Here is an 18,736-nt window from a genome sequence, read left to right on the forward strand (position 1 = left end):
TGCGGCTTCCCTCCCTCCATCTTCCAAGCTAGTGCCTTAAGGTTTGCTTTCCAGTGAGTGGATTCCCTCTTAAGTCCTAAAGCCGCTCACAGATACACATTTTGCTGCATTGGGTTGTGTGCTGAGAATTTTTATTAGCTGCTGCTGCTGCTTCTCCTTTTTTTTTTTTTTTGGTGCTGCTGAGTGTGGTGGAAATACAAATGGAGCCGAAAAGCTGGAATTAATGTGCAGATACACCGAAGCATCTAAATGAACGGTCCTCAGACGGTTGGGCTGCGAACCCTTAGCGGAGTTGGCAGCACCACGGGTTGAAAGTTTGCTGTGACGACGTCAAACCCTTGAAGGCGTCATTCCACTCTGCTTGGTTAGCATTAACCCTTTGCGGCTTGCTTGGAAAAGGAGAGAGCAGAGTGATGTTAGGAGATGATGGCCCATTAAAGAAAAGAGCTTTTCTTAAGAGAGTTGGCTGGGTTTCAAGGCAGGAAAGTGCATGCCAAAATTACTCTGGGCCAGGAGAAAAATGTTCTATTTCAGCTGCATCAGAAAATGCCTAGTGAGGGCGAGACTATTTGTCAATCAACCCCGCTACCGACAATGGCCGTTCAGTTTTCTCATGCAGAAATGGATCCCATCATCTGCAGTTTACTTAGAAATGCACGCCAGAGGTTGAATTTCAGACTATCTGTGTGTGATCCAACCTGAAGCGAAGGACATTATATTTCAGGACGGAGATAAAGGGGGGGAGGGAGGAGAGAGAGAGAGAGAGAGAGAGAGAGAGAGACAGAGAGAGAGAGAGACAGAGAGAGAGAGATGCAATATTTTTGGGGAGGGTTTATTTTTGGAGGAGGGCATGCGCTCAAAAGCTTGATTGGGGTTATTATCCAGGGAGGTCTTATTTTGGGGGAAACAGGGTATTAAAACTGAAGACCAGGTCCACTGCCTGTCTTTTGTCCAAGCACTTGTGTATGCGAGTGTGTATTTTTGTTATGTTTTCTTTTTTAAAGGATCAGAAATGTTTATATCAGGGGGTTCAACCTTGACAACTGTAAAACCTGACAATCTTAAAAACTTATGGACTTCAACTCCCAGATTTCCCATGCTGGCTGGGGAATTCTGGGAGTTGAAGTGTGGAGTTCAACTCCAAGAATTCCCCAGCCACATGGTCCAATCAGGGTGTCGTCCGGTTGCCTGGTAACGTCATTCCTCTCTCTCTCTCTCTCTCTCTCTCTCTCTCTCTCTCTCTCTCTCTCTCTCTCTCTCTCTCCCTCCCTCCCTCCCTCCCTCCCTCCCTCCCTCCCTCCCTCCCTCTCTCTCTCTCTCTCTCTCTCTCTCTCTGACTAAATGTGAGAATGTCCTTGGTTCCCAGGAGAAAGTATTTTGTTTTGGCTAAAAGAAACCCAGCTTATCTTTATTCTCCCCCTTCCTATCCCTCGGCTCCAGTGTGGCAACACTGAAGCTCCAAAATGGCTCCGGTCAGGTCAGCTTCACAGTTGACAACCTCATTGCTATTAAAGCCTTGTTTGGAAAATTATGTGACTGTCTGAGATGATTATGATGAGGACCAGATTAGAAAATATGACGGTGCTGTTGAAACATGGACCTTTTTACTAGGATGACTTCTTAAGTGGGATCCCAAAGGCCTGAACAACCCTTCAGGCTGACTTTCAGCTCTTGCAACAAAGCAAGTGCTGTTGCGTAACAACGGAGTCGTACAGCTACTGTAAAGTAGGACACAAAGACATCCTACTGTCTTTTAATGGAGCTTTGCTGGTTTTCCCTTTAATGGAATTTAAGCTGCCTTTTGGGGTAGCACACGATTGGGAGCATAATTAATCACTTCCTTGCCCTCTTTTGCCTTGTCCATTTGCCTAATCAATTTCACATCTCTGCCTACACTCCCTTGTTAACTGAATGGAAAGCAAGAGGATGCAGAACATTTAATGAATGGTTTGCAACCTTCTGCATGTTAACATCGCAGTAAGTCCCATTTAAGGGTCCAAAGAGTTGCATTTTTGAGAAGACATGGCAAGAAAGGACGTAAAATGGGACAAATTCACGTTAGCAAATGTTTCACTTAAGAACATAAGTCTGTGGAGATTCTCAGTCCTCCAGGTCATGGTTGTCCTAAAGGTGCTTTTTTTAAAAAAGAAGGCAACTGGACTTCCTTGTTTTTTCTTTGAAGGTGTTTTGCCTAGGCAGGGGGTTGGACTAGAAGACCTCCAAGGTCCCTTCCAACTCTACTATTGTATTGTATTGCTTTTCATCCAAGAAGCTTCTTCAGCTCTGACAGGAGAGTGGGGAATGGAAGGATTTGTATTCCCTGCAGACAGCTGGTCATTTGCATCCTTTTAGAGGGTCATTGAGGCCACTTGGAGGTTTCTCTGTGCCCTCAGGATCACCTGAATAGTGAAAATAGTTCCTGTAAGTCTGCAATTTTTGGGAAATCCATTCATACTCACTCACACTCGAAGGGTGTTCATCCCAAATTGTACATTAAAAGTCTATAGAGATTCTGAATCTCTGAATAGTGATTCTCACTCTTCCAGGTCATGGTTATCCCAACCATATTTTTTCAAGAGGCGATTGGACTTTGTTTCCTGAGGATACAGTTAAACCTCCAAGTGGCCTCAATGACTCTGTAAAAAGGATGCAAATGACCAACTGTTTACAAAGAATATAAATCCTTCCATTCCCCACTATCCAGTCAGAGCCGAAGAAGCTTCTTGGGTGAGAAGTGAAATGTCTTCAAAGAAAAAAACAAGAAAGTCCAGTTGCCTCCTGAAAAAAAAATAGCACCTTTGGGACACTTAATAACGTAAATCTTGCGATCCATTGTGGTCGTAAGTTTGTATAGCAAGACAGATATCTTCAAAGAATTTGTACTAATTCACGAAGCAATTAATTAAAACATTGAATGGGGAGGCGTGAGAATCTGTAAACTTAATTGTGGAGTTTCTAACTGGATATCTCGCATTGGGCAGGGTTTAAAGCCCCATGCCTCTTAGCATAGGCATCGGAAAGAGGGGTGGGGGCGGGAATGCTGACTTCACAAACACAAGCTTAATTTATTTCACATTGCAACTTGTTTCCCTCCAGCTTTCCTTTTCTGACAGGCACAACAACAGCAGTAGAAATGCCAGCTGACACCGTAGTCTGTTGAAAGTTGAACTTCGACTTGTTAAAAGAAAAGGGGGGTGGGCGGGTAGGAGAGAAGGGGGAGCCACCGGGATTAAAAACAACCCTTTAAAATGTCATTTCGCAAATGTCTACAGCTTGTTACAGGAAACAAGGAGGCATTTTATAGAGGAGGTGAGCAAGTGGCAACTCCTCTGTTCTCTAGGCAAAATGGTAGCGTGGTTTCGATGGAGCCCTCCCCAGGAAACGTTTGAAAACGAGACTTGAATATCGACAAATCATTTCTTAGGAAACTCGGTGCCCCTAGGTCATCCCTTCCAGGTAGTCTGAGCCAGAAACCCAAGCCATGAATGCTAACATAAATCTGATCTTGCAAATCTGAAAGCTCTTCTTACCTTTGGGGGGAGTCCTTGACTTACAAGGCTGCTTCCCCAAAAATAAGACCTCCCCGGATAATAAGCCCAATTGGGCTTTTGAGTGCATGTGCTAAAATAAGCCCTCCCCAAAACTATGGCAACACAGCAGCAGCCTTGAGGGGACCATGCTCGCTGCCTCCTGCACCTCAGAAATAATAAGACCTCTCCCAAAATAAGGCCAAATGCTTATTTCGTGTGCGTGTGTGTGTGTGTGTGCCAAGAAAATAAGACCCTGTCTTATTTTCGTGGAAATGCGGTATCAGTGTTAACTACATTCAAAACAACCAAGTGTGGAGAAAGAAGGATATTCTACAAGGGAGCCATGTGATTTCTTCTCTCTCTCTCTTTCTCTCTCTCCCTCCCTCTCTCTCCTTTATCTCAGTCCTTTTACTTATTTTGGGGTCAAAAGAAAATAAGACCCTGTGTTATTTTGGGGAAAAACATAGTTGTGACAGTTCAAATTTACACCGGCACTGAAAAAAGTGACTTCTGACCAGTTTTTACACCTACGATCGTTGCACCATCCCCGTGGTCACATGACCAAAATTCAAATGCTTGGCAACTGGTTTGTATTTGTGAGCATGGCAATGTCCTGGGGGGTCGCAGGATCCCCATTTGTGACCTTCTGGGAAGCAGTGGGGAAGCCAGATTCACTTAACGAACGGGTTATTAACATAACAAATGGAGTGATTCACTTAGCAACAGAAACTTTGGGCTCAGTTGTGATTGTAAGTTGAGAACTACCCGTACTTCCCAGAGAATGAAGGAGAGAAAAACAAAGAACAATGTATACCCAATAAGATAACCCTCCCCCCTCCAGATTTTGTTGCAAACAAATCCTAGAAGAAATATCCCAGGTTTGTGATGGCTAACCCTTTTCTCCTGGCATGCGCCCCCCTTGCGCATGGATATGCAACCCAATGCTCTCCCTTCCACCACGCATGCGCTCAACCCCATGCTCCCCCTGTGCATGTGCACAACCCCCCACTGATGCCCCATTTTGGGCCTAGCAGGCCTCCCTGAAGCCTCCTGGGAACAAAAATGGACATGTGCATGTGTCTCCTGCATGCATGGCAGAGACCCGAAAATCAGCTGGTCGGCGGGAGGCGTGCACACATGTGTGGTGCAGCTGAGCTGGGCCATGGCATGTGTGCCTGCAGAGAGGACTCTGCGTGCCACCTGTAGCATGTGTGCCATAGGTTCGCCATCATGGTCCTAGGTTCTGGCTTTCTGAATCCACTCAAAGAGCTTGACTGAACTTCTGGGACGTGAAGACACTTGAAACAAAACAAATATCCCACGCGTCCGTTTAATAACATTCTCCTCTTCTTTTGTCCCCCGACCTTAGATCAGAGTGAAGGATTCCACTGTCGAGACGAGTGCCGGATCCTTGGCCATTCTGACCGATGCTGGATGCCCCGGAACCCTGCCCCCGCCCGAGGCAAATCTCCTGAACATGGAAGGAACGTCATGTCCCTCTCTATAGGAGCTTCCACGGTGGATACGGAGCTTTACGAAGACTCTACTGCCAAGAGAACTTTTGCAACGTTTGGCAAAGACAGGAGTGACCCTGTTTCCGAGGAGCGGGGCCCAATCAATGTCAAAGGTAAAAGGACATTGGATCCACCCATCTGTAGCCCAAAGGTGAATGGGGCCGTCCGGGAGGCTGGGAATGGTTGTGAAGCTATCAGTCCCATCACCTCGCCCGTCCATTTGAAGAGTCCCTCGTCTAGCAAACCGTCGGTGTCCTACAGCATATTTCACTGCCCGTCCGGTCGCGACCTAGAGCCCTTTGTGACCAATGGTCCCTCCAGGCCTATGGAAGCGGAGCCGAGGGGCGCAGACAGTGAGAACGCAGTGCATGAAATTAACCCTCTTCTACAAGAGTGTGGGGAGAAAGACTCGCCCGGCGTGAAGAGGCTAAAGGATATTGTACTCTAAAGGGGTCCCGCGCGGATGGAAGGGGGAAAAACAACAACAACAACAACAAACGCCGTCACCAAACACGTCTCACCGTTTTTAAGAGCTTACTGACAGTTCACCAGGCAAAGTTGCTGTATTTAGAAGCTTTCCTTCAATGTATTGTTTATAAAAAAATAATAATGAAGCAACCGTTCATGTGACAATCTCATGTGGTTCATCAGGGGGCTAGTGAAGCAAAATGAACACCGTTTTTATTTTCCTTTCCTCCCCCCCCCATTTCTTCTCTAGTGGGGTAAGTGACGTAGGCCCCTTCGGGAATACGGAAGTATTATCCACAAAGTATTTTTTTTCCCCCTGCGTTTTTCCAGATCAAGCAACCTTGGCAAGAAAATTGGGTTGACTGTTGGGTCTCCCATGAATTTTTTTTTCGGGGGAGGGAAATAGCCCTCCCATTCCGTCTTAGGCGATCTGTAATGTGGGTGCCCCTTGATTTAGACGGGGGCAGCTATGCGCTAGGAACTTGGTTGTGCTTATTTCAGGACCTCTTGATGTGGGCAAAGTGCCTCCCCTCTTCCTTCATTAGAATGGTCCAGTGTGGGAATCAAAACCATGTGTAGTCTACAACCCAATCCTATGGAGCTTCTGATCTGCCCTGTATCCAGAGTGAATTCATATTCTTAAGATGGTGCTCTTTTGCTATGACTCACCCCTCAATCCAGAAAGCTTTCCCCTGCCACATGCTTCTCTGTACTATTATCGTATTTGATATTGCAAACTCCTGTGTGTCAAGTGTTGGGGGGAAGAAAACGAAAGGCGTTTCAAGTTTTTGGGTTCTGTTCTTTTTTTTGGTCGTCGTAATTGTGCTTGTGGTTGTGTTCTATGAACAACAATCTAAAGACTTGGGGGAACCTGCAAAATTCAGCCCTGTCCCAGTTTCTGATCATTTTGCCAGGTGATTATTTTTTTTTTACATTCTTCTTTTTCCGCCCTTCTCTCCTTTTGTTTCTCTGTCTCGTTTGCAAAGATGCAAAGTGCTGAGGTCAACTTTTATGAGGTCAACTTCTTTGGGGGTTCTTGTTCTTTTCTTTTCTTACAACCTCGAGGAAGGAGACAATGTTATTTCTCCAAACTTTGATTTCCAGGGGTTGACCTATTATTATTAAACTCTTATGGCTTATCAAGAGCCCAGAGCAATGAACTGAGCTTATAACTTTATAAGTGAGTCCTAATATATATCAGCGGTCCCCAAACTCTTTGGACCAGTGATTGGTTTCGTGGAAGACAATGTTACCACGGACTGGGTGGGTGGGTGTGGATGGTTTCGGTTTTGCTTGCTCGCCCGCTGCTTACTTCCAGCTGTGCGGCCCGGTTCCTAACAGACCGCAGACTGGTACCAGTCTATGGCCTGGGAGTTGGGGAACCCTGTTATATATACCATACGTAGATCAACGTTCCATGAGTATCCTGTTATGAGTAATGCACTAACTACGTGTATTGTCTTGTTTGTAAGTAGTGTGGGTAAACCCAGTGGCCCAGATCATTGTATTTCTTTCTGGGCTAAAAATCTGCCTTGCAGTTTCTCAGAAGTACTCTTTGCTTGCCAAAGACGCTTCTGGTTTTTCTACCTTAACTCTCAGGGTGCTTGGGAACTTCCCTTGGTGGCGTTTCGATCCCGGCTTTCTTATGGAGATGGTAGAGGATGTTGTGGTTAGAGCTGTTATTTTTTCCATTGCACCTCCTTCCATCACCCTGAAGTCCCCCTGTCCAACCAAACTTCCTGTTTGAAGAGACCAAGGAGACAGAGAGGGGGGGGGGATTTCTCTCCGGGTAGCTTCCCTTGAAATTGAAGGTAAGTTAAACTGGAAGATACCCCATAGCTAGTCCTTGACTTACAACTGTTCATTTAGTGACTGTTCAAAATTACGATTATGAAAAAAGGGATTCACAACGGTTTTTCACATGACTGTTGCAGCATTCCCATGGTCGCCTGATCAAAATTTGGATGCTTGGCAACGGGTTCATTTTTATGACAGTTGCGGGGTCCTGTGTTCCCATGATCCCCTTTGGGGATGAGCAAAAGTCAACGAGGGAGCCAAATTCACCTCACAACCGTGTTACTAATTGAACAACTGCAGCGATCCACTTTGGTCGTAAGATGAAGCAAAACTCACTTAGCAACTGTCTCGCCTAGAAGCAGAAATTTGGGGCTCAGTTATATGTTGTAACTCAAGGACTACTTGCAACGAGGTGGTGATGGAATGTGTTTGGTGGACCTTGGTAAGCATCCTTCTGCCCCTTTGCAATGAAATCCGTGTAAGGATATCGCACTTCACCCATGGAAGTTCTCCAGAATTCTCCTTGCCTTTGAAAGAAATGCGGACATCAAAGTCCTTTTCATCAAGCTGAATGAGAACTGGTAGTAAAAAATAAAATCCAGATTCCCATTTCTGCCTGGAGCTAATTGTACTACTGGCTTTCAAACGAGTTAGGAAGGGTAGTAGGTTCAGGTTGGCTACATGGACAAGACTGCTGTGGTTTTTGCAGGTGTTTGTACATGACTGTTTCCCCCACCAACTTCTCCACATTCTACTCATATGGGCCCAGTTCAGTTGGTCACTCCCTTCTTCAGAATGTCCATAGTGGAGGCAGTTGAGAGGTCTAAATTAGTTTCTCAGAAGCATTGTTGTAATTACCCATGAAAGGTTCCCTCTGGCTTCAAAAACATGCCGCTCTTGCTTATCATTATTTCAGAATTTTCTGATCTTCGGATACAAGAGGTATATATGCCTCTCTCTCTCTCTCATTCTCTCTGAGATTATCCACAGAGTCCTGCTGGTGGAGATTGAGAGCACATAACAGAAAGGAAGGAAGCTCCACCATCCTTCAGTGCAGCGGTCACCAACTGGTGGTCCGCAGAAAAATCTTTGCATTTTTTTATATTGCACTAAATCAAGGATCCTCAAATTGTGGCCCCTGGGCTGGATTCATCCCGCCAAAGCAATTACTTCGACTCGCTGATGGGATGGGGTCTTTCAGGCACTTAGCTTGGCTGCCTGTTTAGTAGCTCCAGCTCTTCCCTCCCTGGGAGTCCAGGCACTTCAGTGAGCGATACGTGAAACTTCGGCCTATAACAAACCTAGGGTTGACCCCGGGTGCTTCTCTCCGCTGACAGGCGGCCAAGCTAAGTGCCTGAAGGACCGCATCCAGTCACTAATTCATATTAGTGGTCCATGAGATTTAAAATTATGAATTTAGTGGTCCCTGGGGTCTGAAGGGTTGGTGACCCCAGCTTCAGTGCATCTGCCCTAATTAAAAGCATACAACTACAGATTAGTAATTTCCGAAGACATAAATCAGGGAAGGCGGTTTGGTCCATTCCAACTGCTGGAAAGATAAGTTACAGACGTAACTTCAGGACAAGCATCAGGCAACCGTTAAAACGCCCAAGCTGTTTCCATTGTGCATGTTGTCAACGTTTCGGACAATCCATTCATCCTGCATCAGGCTGAAGATTTAGGGAACAAAATAGCCATTGGAAAGGGAGAACAATTTCCAGGATGATGCCCTTGTTAAAGGGAATACCAAAAATGAATATATTTGTGTGTTTGTGTGCACGGGTGTGGCCTTTTCATCTTCAGCATTCATTGCATTTCATACCTGGATTTAGGAATAGGACAGGCACCCAAAGAACATGTTGGGTGCCTTCAACCCATAACTTGCTCTGAAATAAGACTGTGATGTTCTTGTGCAGAGGTCTTCCAACTTGGCAACTTTAAGACTTGTGGACTTCAACTCCCAGAATTCTCCAGCCAGCTATGCTGGTCCACAAGTCTTAAAGTTGCCAAGTTTGGGGACCCCTGTTCTTGTGGGTCTTATCCTGCTAATGATGAGTTTTAGATCACAAGCTAGAAAGAATGACTGTGTTGCCGATGAAGTCATTGTACAAAGAGATCAACAAAACATTTAGTGTCTCCTTAAATATGCACATAGAATGTTTGTGAGTTTGTCCTCTCCAGAAAGACAAAATTAAAATTTATTTTCAACTGTGTTAAGAAACATTTTATTAAAAAAACAAGAGAGAGAGAGAGAGAGGGACAAATTTAAACAGGGCTAGGGATAATAATGTAGGAGGCACAGTGATGGAACTGATTTGACATTTTTGTCATTGGTCCTTCCTTCCTTCTTCCCCTATTTGTGTTTTTCTGCTCCCAGCCTGCATAAGAAAGACTAAAGATCAGTGTGATGGAAAGATATATTGGGTTCTTTCAAATATTTGCTCTGTCAATCAAAAGGGGGAAAAGGTGTCTTGTGGAATAACTCTTATGGCCTTTCCCAGCTTTATTTTTTTTAAAAAAGAAAGGTCTCCAGGTTTATTTAATTTTTTTTAAAGCTACACAAAAATAACATCCTTTTTTTTTTGGTCCTGGAAATCACATAAGCTTGGAGTAATTTCTTTTCTTCAGAAGAAAAGACAAAAGGAAAAAAAGAGTGGAAAAATAGATAGAGTTGGCTGTTCTGCTTTGCCTTGTGCTTCTCACGCTGTCAGGAAATTTGGTTTGCCTGGTTATCTGATTTTTGCACATTTCATTACCCAAACTACATAACATCATCAGGGATCCCACAGTTTTCGTCCTCCCTTATCCTTCATCTTCCTCTCCTCTTCCTCCTACCCCTCCCCCACTTCACTTCACAAACCTTGCTCCCTTCTAGCATTGATGATGATACCTAGTTGGGTAATGAAACATCTACAAGAAAACAACCAAGCTCACAGAGCACCACAGTTGTCTCCTCCTCCTCCTCCTCCTCCTCCTCCTCCTCCTCCTCCTCCTCCTCCTCCACCACCACCACCACCTCCTCCTCCCCCTCCTCCTCCTCCTCCTCCTCCTCCTCCTCCTCCTCCTCCTCCTCCTCCTCCTCCTCCTCCTCCTCCTCCTCCTCTCAAACACCACTCCCTTCTAGCATTGATGATGTTACCTAGTTGGGTAATGAAACATCTGCAAGAAAACAACAAAGCTCACAGAGCACCACAGTCGTCGTCGTCTCCTCCTCCTCCTCCTCCTCCTCCTCCTCCTCCTCCTCCTCCTCCTCCTCCTCCTCCTCCTCCTCCTCCTCCTCCTCCTCCTCCTCCTCGCAAACACCACTCCCTTGTAGCATTGATGATGTTACCTAGTTGGGTAATGAAACATCTGCAAGAAAACAACCAAGCTCAGAGAGCACCAAGGACTCCATGGTCCTCCTCCTCCTCCTCCTCCTCCTCCTCCTCCTCCTCCTCCTCCTCCTCCTCCTCCTCCTCCTCCTCCTCCTCCTCCTCCTCCTCCTCCTCCTCCTCCTCCTCCTCCTCCTCCTCGCAAACACCACTCCCTTCTAGCACTGATGATGTTACCTACTTTGGATAATGAAATGTCTGCAAGGAAACAACCAAACTCAGAGAGCACCCAAGGACCTCTCATTTCAACCCTGAAGCTACAAATATTCTCCTTTAAAAGCAATGGCTTTTTCACAGTCAGGGGCAGGGGGCATGGAGCTGGATTTAAGTACCTGTAATGGGGACTAGCATATGCGTCCTCTTATGTTTAGAAAGAGCATATTGGCTTGTGACATCAGCATTTTATCTGAGCCATTGATTGCCTTTATGAAAACAAATTTACATCGTCTTAGCATTTCAGCTCCATAATTTCATTCTTGGAAATCATCATAAATCGCAGTGCCCCCTCCCCCCACCTGCTTCTCTTCCTCCTCCTGTTTCTGTTTGTCAGAATTGTTTTGCTCACCTGTTGGATTCACTCTGCATTTTTCTGTTGGGCATAATACGGTTTTGATTTCAAGCAAAACTTCCTTTATGCCGTCGTAATTTAATCAATGCCTGTTCTCTGAATAGGCGGCTCCAAATATAGCATAAGCATGAGTGGATTTAAGAGAGATTCCTTGTAGAGAGGAGAAAAACAATAACCCCCAAACAACATGAAAATCTCATCTTTCATTCCTTTTGATCAACCAGTGATTGGGCACCCTTCAGTGAGTTAGATTCTTCTCTTTCATTTTGGGCTGTTGTTGTTGTGTGACATTTGTTCGCATGGGAAGATCTGGTTAAAGACGATCCAGGATGTGATGGGAACGTGCGCATTTAATTATGCCCATCCAGATGAGGCTGTTGCTTTTCCTTGGTGGTGTTTTTTTTTTTACAAATTGTGCAGCCGGCAATGGCTTGAGGATCTCACACATTGTGCTGCCTTGTGCTTTTCCAACCTCTTCTTCCCTTCCCGTCCCGAACGAAAATAAGAATAAAAAAAGTGTAAAGAATTCATTATTCCATGGATATGCTGAATATGACCTCTCCGAGAAGGGAGGAAAGGAAATAAGAGAACTCTTCCCAAGCAGAAAGTTCATTTTGCTGCTGGAGGAATAGGGATGATTGTGTCTCCACAGCTGCCTTTTGCAACATTAAATAGTTGTTGACCCTATGTCAAAGTTGTGTTCGCTTTAGCGGAGGAACCTGGGAATGAATGAATATATATATATATATATATATATATATATATATATATATATATATATATATATATATATATATATATATATATATATATATATATATATATATATATATATATATATATATATATCTGTGTGTGTGTGTGTGTGTGTGTTGTATTTGTGCTGATAAATAAATAAAGGAAGACTAGTATAGATCTATTTCAAGCTATTTAGCTCTCATCAGCTAGCCATTGAGAGCTAAATAGCTTGAAATAGATCTACACTAGTCTCCCTTTATTTATTTATCAGCACAAACGCAACACAAACATAGCAAAGGCAACATTAAAAATAAAAATATGGTTTTCTGCCTGGATGGTCTTCTGAAATGAGCCGAAGGACAGAAAGGGGGAATAGTGAGCTCCCTCCCATATATATATATATATATATATATATATACATGCGTGTCATTGGTGAAAAATGGATTTATTTCTGGCATCAACTGACGTTCAGTTGATTCAAGCTGGAATGTTGTAATCTTTATGACAAAGAAATGACCTGGCACTAATTTGAGCTTTTTCTGCAATGGAATTGACCTGCCGCTCATCCAATCTAAGGTCCAAAAATGGCAGAATTGAAAAGCCTGAAGTCCTACAGCAAAAAAAAAAAAAAAAAAAAAAAGGGATGAGGGACACAGCCTGAATGTCACTGAGAATTGTGGCTTCACGCAGGATGGATCTCGGCGGGACTTGTCTACATTCGGTTTCTTCACGGTGTTTGTTGCTGACGCTACAAAGAGCAAACCTTGTTGTATATGCTGATATGTATGTTATGTACATTTTCACAGTGATTGAATCATTGTAAAACAGGGAAAACTCGGGGTGGGTGAAGAATCACCATGCTGTCTATTTTATTGAAAAATGATTTTAAAAAGAGAGAGAGAGAGAAAAAAAATGGCTTTATTAAATTATTACAACTGTTTTAAAAAAAAAAAAAGATCAGTGTATATGCCATGTTGGTTTTTTTTTTCCTCTCCCCTTCAGTTTTTATTTCTTAAAAAAAAAAAAAAACTCTGATGCAAAACTTTGTTTCCCTCTTTTTGATGTGACTTTTCTTTTTCCTCTGCTTCAAAACTCAATGGCATTTTAGTATTAAAGGCAATTCTTGAATAAAAAAAACAATGGAATTGGTTAATCCTGCCCGTGTGGATTTGCTTGTCAATGGAAAAAAAAGAGATCTGTCTACAGCTGTCTATATATTGTGCACCCATCCTGCAGTTTGAAATTTATTAATTTGGTGGACATCCTACCTTTCGTTCAGGAACAAAAGTCAATTGACGTGGGCGTTCTCCACTATTTCTTTACACAGCAACAACAACATGGTGGAGAGACTGGAATGTGAGATGGGCTGGCCCCAAATCGCCTACTCAATTCAGTTCAACCTTGATCTCCATCTCCTCCAGTGCTTTAATCACTACACTACACTAGCTAAAGAAACATCTTAATTGTTGGTCTTCTGAATGACCATATCTTCCTATAGTTGTGGATCAGTGGTTCTCAATCTGTGGTCGGTGGACCCCTGGTGGGCTGTGATGTCTTCTGTGAAAGCTTGAAATTTAAATCTTGAATTAAGTCTTGGTGGTCCATGGCCATGGCCACGAAAGGTATTTAAAGGATTCCAAGGTTGAGAACTACCATTCTATATTATACACACCAGATGTTTCCAGATGGGATTTGGAGATGGTTTAGTGAATTCTCATCCTGATTAAGGAGTTCAATTGATGATTAAATCATTGATGGTTGATGATGGTAATGAATTGGATAACCTGCAAAGCCTCTTCCAATTCATAGATTGTATTGAACACGGAAGAGTAAAACCCGAGAGTTGAAATAGAACAGTCTTCTATAAATCAGGTATATTGTCTCATTATTCTCACCCTTCATGGGCAGCAAATATACAGTAACTACCGGTTGCTTCTTTAATGTTTTATGGAAGAAAATTAGCTAGTTGGAATGACATGCCTCCAAATTATTTGGATTTTATTTTATTTTTCCTATTAGCAGAGCAGGATATTGTATTCTCAGCTAAGTCCCTCAATAATATACATCAGAGTAAGAAGAGGCAGGTCCATGAAAGGTAAGATTCTGCTTCCACCACTCCACATTCCAAATTTGACCAAGGATGACAGAGCCAAAAATTCACTGGGAAATAATTGAAATGTGGCCTGTTTTTGATGGCCAAGATGAGTTGTATTATCTTGCTGTTGGTAACTCCACTGCTCGTCATTGTTCAGGCCTGTCAAATGCTGCAGTGCATCTCTGACAGTTTCTGATAGATGACTCGGGGTAGAATTTAGTAAAATGCCAGACATTTGCTGTCAAATGTTGACTCCTGTGGCATAAAACCTTTGGATGTCAAATGTTAAATATAAAATAGTGCAGTCTTGAATGCTGGCAGAAGATGCCCCAGGAAGTTTCACAAAGAATTTTAGTGTGTATGTGCATGCATTCAAACACACGAATTGTAAAACTGAGGGAAATTCATACATCCTGGAGCCTTTATCCAGAATACGTTAGCTGCATGGAAAGGCAGCCAGCGACAACCGAGTTTCCAAAATTTTAAAGTATTGATGGAACTTTTCAGGGGGGGGAAGGGATGCCATCTTAAGGGGGGGAGCTATTCTGGTCCCCCCAGATCAGGGGTGGGCTGCAGGGGTTCGCAGGGGTTCGGGAGAACCTCTAGCTAAGATTCTTTGCAGTTCAGAGAACCCCAAAATCCCACTCCTGGCTGGCCCCATTCATCCCCCTTCCAGGAGTCTCCACGTGGCCCGTTTTGGATGCAGGTAAGTGCAGGGCGTGCGTGAAGGCTTGGGGAGGGCAAAAAATGGGCTTTCTGGAAGTTCAGGTAGGTTTTCAGAGGGCCTCCAGAGCCTGGGAAGGCCGTTTTCGCCCTCCCGGAGTCTCGAGGAAAGCCTCCGGAACTTGGGGAGGGCAAAAATGCCCTCCCACAGTGGTGCAGGAGGCCAATTATGCCACACCCACCACGGCCATGCCCACATCCACCCAGCAACTGTGCAGAGAACTACTTGCTAAAATTTTTGAAGCCCTCCCCTGCCCCAGATGCCTTTCTTGAAGAAAAAGCATGATTTAGGCTGCTGTCTTCATAAACCATAATCTGCCCCTTTCACTCTGAAGCAGCCAGCAAACGCAACCTGCCCTCCACAAACACAACTTGAGAGAAAGGGGGAAAAAATATTCACAAGCATCTTGAAAATAAGGAAAGCCCCTCCATCTGTATCGGATTGAGAAGATGCATTATAAGATATTGAGGGACAGGATTTGGCTAACAATACTTGTCGTCCCCCCCCAAATCTGTCTTTTGATTTGGAAAAAGAAACCTGAAACCATATGAAAGTGTGGAAAAGGCATTATTAGAAAGGGCCCAGAGGCTTATCATCTTTTTTAAAAATCCCAATTTCACCTCATCATTTCGATTTCGTTGATTCTCCAGAGGAATAATGCAACCGATGGAGCTTAAGCTGGCATTCCTTCAAGCAGAGACCTTCAGGATTCTGCATTTGACCCACAAAGACACTAAGTGCTGTCTAACTTTGGTCTTTTGGATTTACCCTTGACTACCAGCATGGAGTTGTCTGAAAGAGCAGAGCTGTGATACGACATCTTCCCCTTCCTGCTTTCCGGGCTGGCTGTCAACAACCCTTGTCTCCCTTGTCTGCAGCGTGTTGAGATGATAATCACGTTGGTATTGAAGTTGCATAAATAACAGGCCTTGGAGATGCAGGATAGGTTAGACAGGTGATTTATGGACCTCCACGCACAAAAGAGTTCCAGGGAGTCACGCTCCATCTGGAGAGAAAGTGCTCCGTGTTGTTCTTTTCAAGGTCAGTGGCCACATCAAACAAAGCAATGTTTGATCCAGACCGCTGGTGTTAAGGCAGCATGACTTCTCCAAAAACCACAGCAGTGATGTTGCTCTGTGCTGCTGGAAGACTGGAGCCTGAGCTTCTAATGGGTCTGTGATCTATAGTCTGTGTACGAAGCAAATCCACAGCTCACTTGGGCATAGAGACACCATCAATGTTTACTGCAAAACTCTATATTTTCGATTACTTTCTCAGCTACGTCACCGTTCAACAGGGTGCTGAAACAGGTGTAAAGACCGAGGCACTGTAGTAGAAACAACGAGGAATGGAATATTTCAGCTCTGGATCTAAGAGAGGGGCTTTTGGGTATGTCTGTATGTATACATGGCTTTCTCTCCCTTCATCCCTCACTGGTTTGCAGATTGGAGAACAAGCAATGGACGTCCTTTGGTGATGTTTTAGCCACTATCTCATTCTGCAAGTCAAGATTTTCATATTTATTGGAAGGGGCCAAACTGGAAAAGAATGAGCTATTGCACCTGATCAGCTGGTAATATATATGATGGGCCATCCCCAAATTTGGTATTGAAACGGATCTATTTAGATCTTTGCAGCATATGTTCCTTCTGTCATGTTGCTGAAGGTGGCACATACAAGTAGTCCACAACTTACAAACACAACTGAGCCCAAAATATCTGTTGCTAAGTGAGACAGTGTTCAGTGAATTTTGCCCCATTTTACCACCTTTCTTGCCACAGTTGTTAAGTGAATTTTGCCCCATTTTACCACCTTTCTTGCCACAGCTGTTAAGTGAATCATTGCAGTCGTTAAGTTAGTAACATGGTTGTTAAGTGAGTCTGGCTTTCCCATTGACTTTGCTGGTCAGAAGGTTGCAAAAGGGGATCACATGACCCCGGGACACTACAACTGTCATAAATATGAACCAGTTGTCACTTGTTCGAATTTTGATCAAGTGACCGCAGGAATGCTTCATTGGTGGTAAGTGTGAAAAATGGCCCAAAGTCCCTTTCTTCAAACCGTCACTAAATGAACTATTGTAAGTCAAGGACTACCCATATATATATATATCGTGCTAACCCTTGGCCTAGTTTCACCATGGTTTGTATTGAGCAAGTGCAACTAACTCAGTTAGCTGAGTTTAGTCAAGATGCTGAATCATCAACCCTAGTTCAAAAACCACAAGAGTTGTGCAAATAAACTAAAACCAGTAACACATTGGCGTGTTGTAAGTCGAGGACTACTGTATTTGTATTGTGCTAACCCTTGGCTAGTTTCACTGTGGTTCATATTGAGCAAACTTAACACACTCAGTTAGCTGTGTTTAGTCAAGATGTTGAATCACCAACCCTAGTTAACAAACCACAAGAGTTGGGTAGAATAAACTAAAACCACTAACACATTGGCGTGTTGTAAGAGGACTACGTCCACCAGATCACATGAAGTGTTAATACCACTTTATAATGCCTTGGTAAGGCCACACTTGGAATACTGCATTCAGTTCTGGTTGCCACGATGTAAAAAAGATGTGGAGACTCTAGAAAGAGTGCAGAGAAGAGCAACAAAGAGGATTAGGGGAGTGGAGGCTAAAACATATGAAGAACGGTTGCAGGAACTGGGTATGTTTAGCTTAAGAGAAAGAAGGACTAGGGGAGACATGATAACAGTGTTCCAATATCTCAGGGGTTGCCACAAAGAAGAGGGAGTCAAACTATTCTCCAAGGCACCTGAGGGTAGAACAAGAAGCAATGGGTGGAAACTAATCAAGGAGAGAAGCAACTTAGAACTGAGGAGAAACTTCCTGACAGTTAGAACAATTAATCAGTGGAACAGAAGTTGCCTCCAGAAGTTGTGAATGCCCCAACACTGCAAGTCTTTAAGAAGATGTTGGATAACTATTTATCTGAAACGGTATAGGCTTTCCTGCCTAGGCAGGGGGTGGACTAGAAGACCTCCAAGGTCCCTTCCAACTCTAGTATTGTATTATTGTATTACCAATGTGGCCACTGAGTGTTTTGGAGTCAAAGGAAAGCCTTATTTTATTTCTTGCCGTGTCAATAATAAAAGATATCAAGGATATCTGGGAAGAAGGCATTTTATCAAGAAGCATGGATGATTAAGCATCCTGTCCTAATTGCAGGCACCTGTGCTGCCTTCTTTCCCCGCCCATTTCAGCTTTTACCTCAGGGACAACATGGCGGAATTGCCAACAGAGCTGCAACCTTGACACAAGTGTGGCAACTCTACAAACACAACCTAAACTGAGAAGTGCCAAACAAAAAAAGAAAGAAAACAAAACAAAAGTAACCATTTGTTTTCTTCAGAAGGAACTGGACAGTCTGGGAGGGGGGGGGGGGAAAGGACAATATCCAGCATGGAAAGGTGAAAGAGCTTGACACACTATCCATTAATAGAAGAAAAAGTAGAAATTTCAAGGGGGGGGGGAATAAATAGGAAATGTTGATATGGAGTAGTAATGTGTAATAGTAACAGGATAGAGCAGTGTTTCAACCTTGGCAAGTTTTGTGGACTTCAACTCCCAGAATTAGTAATAATAAGTAATAATTGGCAAGAGTAATAATATGGGACAGTGTTTTTTAGCCATGGCAACTTTATAAGGTGTGTGGACTTGAACTCCAGAGTTAGTAACAGTAAAGGAGTAAGAGCAGTATTTCCCAATCTTGAAAACTTGAAGATATGTGGACTTCAACTCCCAGAATTATTATTATTATTATTGATAATAATGATAATAAAAAATAATTGGTAAGAGTAATAATATAGGACAGTGTTTTTTTAGCCTTGGCAACTTTATAAGGTGTTTGGACTTGAACTCCAGAATTAGTAACAATAAAAGAATAAAAGCAGTATTTCTCAATCTTGAAAACTTAAA

At 43.5% G+C, this 18,736-nt stretch overlaps 1 protein-coding gene across 2 annotated transcripts in view; it reads left to right on the top strand.

Moving 5' to 3' along the window:
• Positions 1-6,744, top strand: part of PCDH19 (protocadherin 19) — a 122,892-nt gene extending 116,148 nt beyond the window's left edge. The window contains exon 5 of one of the 2 annotated variants that reach the window (XM_081963868.1): positions 4,900-6,744. In XM_081963868.1, coding sequence (XP_081819994.1) covers positions 4,900-5,492 — 593 coding nt within the window. In that variant the 3' untranslated portion in view covers positions 5,493-6,744. The remainder of the gene's footprint in view (positions 1-4,899) is intronic. The other variant, XM_081963869.1, reaches the window with a different exon arrangement.
• The last annotated feature ends 11,992 nt before the right edge of the window (positions 6,745-18,736 follow it).

This window comes from Natrix helvetica (genome assembly GCF_964273705.1).
Source record: "Natrix helvetica genome assembly, chromosome: 11".
In the NCBI taxonomy this organism is placed as follows: Eukaryota; Metazoa; Chordata; class Lepidosauria; order Squamata; family Natricidae; genus Natrix; species Natrix helvetica.